A 6,747-nucleotide genomic window follows, 5' to 3' on the forward strand; every position below is an offset into this window, starting at 1 on the left:
CGTGGTGGTGCACGACGGCCGGAGGCGGGAAAAGATCTTCGACTCCAGAGGGGGCGGATGCGCGCACCAGTTCGGAGAGAAGGGGGACGCCGCGCAGGACGTTCGGTACGCGCTGGACGTCGCCGTCACCTTCGACTGCCACGTGGTTGTCACCGACGCGGGCGACCGCTCCGTCAAAGTGTTTGACTTTTTGGGCCAGGTCAGGCTTGTCATTGGAGGCCAGTTCACCTTAAGATCTTCGACTCCAGAGGGGGCGGATGCGCGCACCAGTTCGGAGAGAAGGGGGACGCCGCGCAGGACGTTCGGTACGCGCTGGACGTCGCCGTCACCTTCGACTGCCACGTGGTTGTCACCGACGCGGGCGACCGCTCCGTCAAAGTGTTTGACTTTTTGGGCCAGGTCAGGCTTGTCATTGGAGGCCAGTTCACCTTACCGTGGGGCGTGGAGGCCACGCCTCAGAACGGGGTCCTGGTCACTGATGCTGAGGCCGGGTCCCTACACCTTGTGGAAGCGGACTTCCCCGAAGGGGTCCTGCGGAGAAACGAAAGGCTGTACACTCACCTGTGCGGCCCCCGAAGCGTGGCCGTGTCCTGGCTCAGCGGGGCCATCGCCGTCCTGGAGCACCCCATGTCCGCGGGGACCCAGCCCTGCAGCACCAGGGTGAAGGTGTTCAGCGCGAGCATGCAGCTCCTCAGCCAGGTGGACACCTTCGGGCTGAGCCTCTTCTTTCCCTCCCAGATAACTGCTTCCGCTGTGGCCTTTGATCAGCAGGGGAATGTGATCGTGGCCGATACCTCGGGACCAGCCATCCTATGCCTAGGAAAACCCGAGGAGTTCCCAGTGCTGAAGCCCATGGTCACCCAAGGGCTTGCCCACCCCGTGGCACTGGCCTTCACCAAGGAGAATTCATTGCTCGTGCTAGACGCTGCGTCCCATTCTGTAAAAGTCTACAAGGTGGACCGGGGGTGACGGAGTGGTGTGGACCCAGGGCTGGAGTCAGAAGTCCTGGTGCTGTCGCTAGTGAATTGTCGCTCAATTCCTCCATTCAGGCAGAGATAATGGTAACCGCCTGGCAGCATTACAGAGGTTGGGCCAATTCAAGAGTAACCACCATTCATTGAAAGTATTTTGCCCATGCTAAGACATTTGCAGGTGTTAGCTCATTTAATTCTTTTATTTATTTATTTATTTATTTTATCAGGGATCGAACTATATAGCCCAGGCTTGCCTTGAACTCACAATGACCCTCCTCCCTTTGCCTCCTGAGTGCTGGTATTACAGACATGCACCCTCACACCCAGCTTAGACTATAGTTTCTCATGATCAGAGCTTCCACAGAGGGGGAGATAAGTAGATGATATTCACGCAGCACTATAAAGATCATTCAGAGACAAAATCCTGGAATCTTGCTAGGTATCCTTTATTCTAAGCAATTTCCACTTTTCTAAACTATAAATTCTGATATATTTTAACAGAACCAATATTTAAGATAAAAGCCTACTGGCACTGGTTTTGCAGAACCAATTCTCAGTGCTCCTTTACTTTTAGTTGTTGTTGTTTTGTTTTTGTACTGGGGATGTTCACAGAGTGGTGAACGGGACAGTCTCCTGGCCTCCGGAGACATGAGCAAGTATGGAGGAAAGGAACCCAGAGGACAAGAGAACTGGGCAGAGAAAAGCGCCTAAAAATGAGGGAGAGCTGGGGAGGACCCTCTCTCCCTTAGCTCTCACTCCTCAGACCTGCTTGCAGCATGTGCCCTGTTCCCACAAAGCCAATGCCACCACAGACGCCTCCCCTTTTCTGAACAGAGGCCACATGGCAACGGGAGGCACAGGCACGGCGACGGGTGCCCCGCTTCCCTGAAGAAGGGAGAGGTGCTCACACCATGCATCAAAAGATACCCATTTGTCTTTTTCCAGGGCCGTGTCGTTCCTCCTCGACTCCTGGCTAGAGATGCACGTCCAGGATGGACCTCCCAGCCCACTGGCTCCACTCCAATATTTAAGATAAACGCACACTGGCACTGGTTTTACAGAACCATTTCTCAGTGCTCCTTTGTTTTCTTTTTGTTGTTGTTTTGTTTTTGTACCGGAGATCAAACTCGGGTCGTTCTGCTTGCAAGGCAGGCAGCAGAACCGCTGAGCTAAATCCTTGGTCCCCAGTGCTCCTTTCTTTTCACTTAGGAAGTTAGAAATTCCAAGACAATATTTGCCTCATGATCTATGGTATCGGTACACACTTAGGTCTAAGAAACTTTGTTAAATCAAAATAAGATGAGTTTTCTTAACTTTTTCTTGAGCTGCTTTGGATGGGATTGATCATTACTTACCCTCCCCAAATTTATCCTTTGACTGAGGAACCTATGATTTCAGATATAGGTGTGATGTTCGCTGAAGTCATTCATAAAAAATATGTATGCAAGAATTACTGGCATGTTCAAAAGACAGAACGAAAATATCCTCTAACAGCAACAAATGCATGCAGTGCTTTCCCCTCCCATTTTCCCTATGTTACCCAATCCTTTCCTAATAAATATTTATGTTACCTAAGCCTGAATGATTTTTCATGATGTCAGTTCACAGCTGTTAACTGGAATTTATTTTAACACATGCTAAAGATGGAAAGGAAGATTATTTGACTACCTCAATGGGGTCAAACTGTTGCAACAGAGATACAGATTTATAGCTAAGGGGCAGAGTGAGAGGGTCAGTGAATGGAATTACTCAGATGAACTTGACCAGTTCTCAGAGGCAGGAAGGTGAAGAACTTAGACAGGAGAATGCAGAATGGCAAGGGGGAAAAAAAAGTGAGAACCAAGACCTGTCACGTAAAGGTACAAGATCCCAGTAATGAATGTCATTGTACTGTATACCTCAAATGTACCAATAAACTCAATAAAAGAAAAAAAAAGGAATGCAGAATTGGATCAGACATCAAATACGGAGGGATGCTCTACACTGCCTTGGCAAGCTTTGTGCTAGAGGCAAGCCTGGGTGCTGAGGAAGAGGCCTTGTTGAGAAGAGGGCTCAGAGAAAAGTACAGTTTGGACACTCCACAGCCAAGCTTTGTGGTAGTGTTACTGAACCAGGCTCGGTTCGTACCCTGCACGGTCTGACAACTGAAGCGACAAGAGTTAATTCTTGAAGCTGCCTCATATGGAAACAGAGCATGACTCCAATTTACCTCGCTGAGGATGGGGCGTTGGGATGTTTGTGAGGCCAGCTGGAGGGGAAGGCGGCTGGATCAAACTTTGTGTTCTGTGAACATCACAACCCCTTGTCAGAGGTGCTATCTGTAGTTCACTAAAAACAACCAGTGAGGAGTAGGTGAGATCTAGGTTTATTCAGGAACTAAAAACAGGTTGTTTTTCAGATTTTATCTTGGTTTACTTGTCATTGGGTTTCTGTGATTGGATGATTTCCTTCTGTTTGGCTGGAAGGTCTTAGATCACATAGTACTCTTTTTTTTTCTTCTTCTTTGGTTTTTTGAAACAGGCTCTCACTTTGTGGTTCAGGCTGGCCCTGACTCACTATGTAGCCCAGGCTTGCCTCAAATTTGCATCAATCCTCCTGCCTCTGCCTCTCAAGAGAATCCATCTTCTTATTCACCCAGTATCTATTTGAAATCTTGCACCTTTTTACTTTGTTACTATTCATGAGATGCCCTTCCTGGACACTTTTCTCTTGGATTTTCTCGTTGTCATTGTTTCCTCTTGTTGCCGTAGACATAAATGTTTTCATTATAATATTGTTCATACTTTAATCTTTCTTATTCATCCACTGTATTAATTACCATTTAAAGAAACATCAGATTTAATTTCTCTCCATTTCTTACTTTCTAACCTGGAATAGTACATAATCAAACGCAATTTTCAACTAGAAATAACATTAGCATGATCTAGTTTGTATTTGTACATGTGGTATTTTCAAAATTTGCATATAAATTTAAAATTTTTGATTAATACAAATTGTGGTAAATTACGAATAAATTCATCATGTGGAGTTGATGCCTATATGTTAACACATTTTAATCCTTTACATTTATGATTTAAAGCCATATTTTGTACAAAGTCAAAATATTCTCAACAATTGGCTTTGGTGTTTCTCTTTGTTCTTTCACTTATCTTTCTTGTCTGGCTCTTAAAAGCGGAATGCACAATGAGTTTTCTTCTTTTTAAAAACACCTCTTACTATCTATGGGCCTTGGAATCAATGTCTTCTTGCAGTGTTTATCTTCCCAGAGAAAACTGTACCTTCATTGGTAACATACTGGGAAATTCTCTTTCACTTTAAGGACTTTAAGCTCCTTTTCAAAGGGTTTCTTAGGAGAGTAAATATCAATATGATGACAAATCAAGCTCGGTCAGGGAGTGGTGAACTGTGGTGTGAGGAATTTAGCATCACCAGGCCCATCTATACCCAATAAATTCTATAGTACACAGAACTCACCCAGCATCTCTGAGAAAAATTGGACTGTGCATATTGTCCAGAAGTATACCAGTCTTTATTGAGTTTTTAACCTTTCTATCAGCAATTGTTACTAATGCCAGAGAATGATGTAATAGAAAAAAACCTCCTAAATATGTACTTGGGCAATCATTTAAAATAATTCCTGATGGGCAGATGTACATGAACTTGATAATTTATCCCATATCCATATCTTTTATTCCATTTCCATATCCACTACTTACAAATATTTACAAAAAGATTTGGTTGGTATTCTTCACAATTCTGTGCTGTAATGTGGTATGTTAATTTTTATGCTGATGGAGAAAACAATGAAATCTATCAATATCCATCTCAATTTCATAATAGAAGTTTAGTTAAAAAAAAACACTTAGAATATCACATCATGTATCTCCAAGCACATATGAGTATGCATATAAAGTTATAGCAAAATACATTTTACCAGAATTGATTTTTCTAACAAATTCACAAAACTTACATTTAGCTGGATCGATGGCCAAAAAAAGAGGATTCAAACTGCTAAAATCAGAAATGCAGGAGAGAACATACCATCAATTTTACATGCATGAAAATTATTTGAGAGAGTATGTATAATTGTATATTAAGATTGTAGATATAGCCTAGAAGAAATAGACAACTTCTAACAAACGTACAACCTACCAACACAATAAAACAAGGCATTAAAAAGTCAAATACATCTCAACTCATAAGGACATTAACTCAATAATCAGGACCAGAGGTTTGGCTCAGTGGTTCTGCCGCCTGCCTCGCAAGCACAAGGGCCCGAGTTGGATCCCTGGTCCCAAAGATAAAAGAAAAGTTTATGGATCCTTGTACACTGTTAGTGACAATGCACATCAATACAGCCATTGTGGAAAAGAATATGAAAGTTCCTTAAAATACAGTTATTGAAACTGCCACAGGACCCAGCAAGCCCACTCTGTGTATATACGTAAAGGAACTGAAACCGCAGTCTAGAAAGATTTCTTCACACTCATGTTCAATGAAAGTTTATTCACTTCAGCCCAGGTGTAAAAATGGTCCATGTCATTTAGAACGAAAGAAGAGATTTTACCATTGATCTATATGATTAAAAGTATTCACATTATAAAACTCTTAGAATCTAAATGAGTGAACATAGCAGTATTTTTCCACAAGTTACCCAGAAGAGCTGTTCATCACCGATGGTTGGGCATCTCTCTCTGCCTCCTTCAGCCTGTCTCTCTACTTCTCACATAGATTCATTAGCATAGGGAAATGTGTAGATTTACATCATAGATGTGTCATTCAAAAAATGAGATCCTTCGTACAGACAGACATCCACACATCATGTATCTTTTTCACATTAACAGTTTCCTTGGCTACTTTCCCTATGAGGCCAGATAGAGCCACCCGAATAGGTGCATATCATTTTGTCATACACGTGGCCTATACACAGATGTTACGGAAGGTTCCAGATGCTGCCTCCTTCAACTACGGATATGAACAATAGTCTTGAAAAGGTGTGTTGCTGTGTATGTGAGAAGAATCACTAACATTAGCTCTACAAGGAAAAGCAACGTAAATGTTTAAAAGCCTGAGGAGCGAGGCGTGGTGGCCCTGCCTGTAATCCCACCAGTGAGGAAGCTGAGGCAGGGGACCTGACCTGAGTTTGAGGCCAGGCTGGAGTACATAGTGAGATGCTGTCACCAAAACCAAAACCAAAACAAAACAGACCGTCAAATGAGGGCCTGGGATTTAGCTCAGTGGTTCCGCCACCTGCGTCGCAAGCGCAAGGTCTACAGTTCCATCCCTGATGCATAAAAAAACCAAAAGCACTCGGAGGAGCTGGCACACAGCTCTTTGAGAGAAGAACTTCCATAACCATGTCCTTCAGGGACCTACCAGGCCTGCTGCCTTCCATGTTCTTCCCAGTTCTATTGGCGCCACACTTAAAACATATTAGTGTGAAGAGGACAGATGACATTTCAGTAATGTATGCCTCTGTGCCCTGCAGACTGATCATTGTATAACTTTGCAGGCTGTGATGAAATTTCATTTTGCATTACAAGCGTGTCTTTTATCCTACTAAACCGATAGCTTCCTGAGTGTTCATTGTAGCCCTGGGATTTGATCCTCCAAGATGCTGTGGTTTCTAAAAAACATTTCTCATTGCGATTTGTCATTATAATTGTTCACATTGTTCTTGCTTTTGTTTTGCCTGCAAAGAGTCAGCCCTTTCCCTGTGGTTTCTTATCACTGAAGTTATAGACAAGCAACCCCAAACCCTGCCCCAGGGCAA

At 43.6% G+C, this 6,747-nt stretch overlaps 1 protein-coding gene across 1 annotated transcript in view; it reads left to right on the top strand.

Moving 5' to 3' along the window:
• Positions 1-2,804, top strand: part of Nhlrc1 (NHL repeat containing E3 ubiquitin protein ligase 1) — a 3,283-nt gene extending 479 nt beyond the window's left edge. Inside the window, exons 2-3 of the mRNA XM_010623087.3 lie at positions 2-199; positions 400-2,804. Coding sequence (XP_010621389.1) covers positions 2-199; positions 400-969 — 768 coding nt within the window. The 3' untranslated portion in view covers positions 970-2,804. The remainder of the gene's footprint in view (position 1; positions 200-399) is intronic.
• The last annotated feature ends 3,943 nt before the right edge of the window (positions 2,805-6,747 follow it).

This window comes from Fukomys damarensis, unplaced genomic scaffold (assembly GCF_012274545.1).
Source record: "Fukomys damarensis isolate Sample0158 unplaced genomic scaffold, DMR_v1.0_HiC HiC_scaffold_10, whole genome shotgun sequence".
NCBI lineage: Eukaryota > Metazoa > Chordata > Mammalia > Rodentia > Bathyergidae > Fukomys > Fukomys damarensis.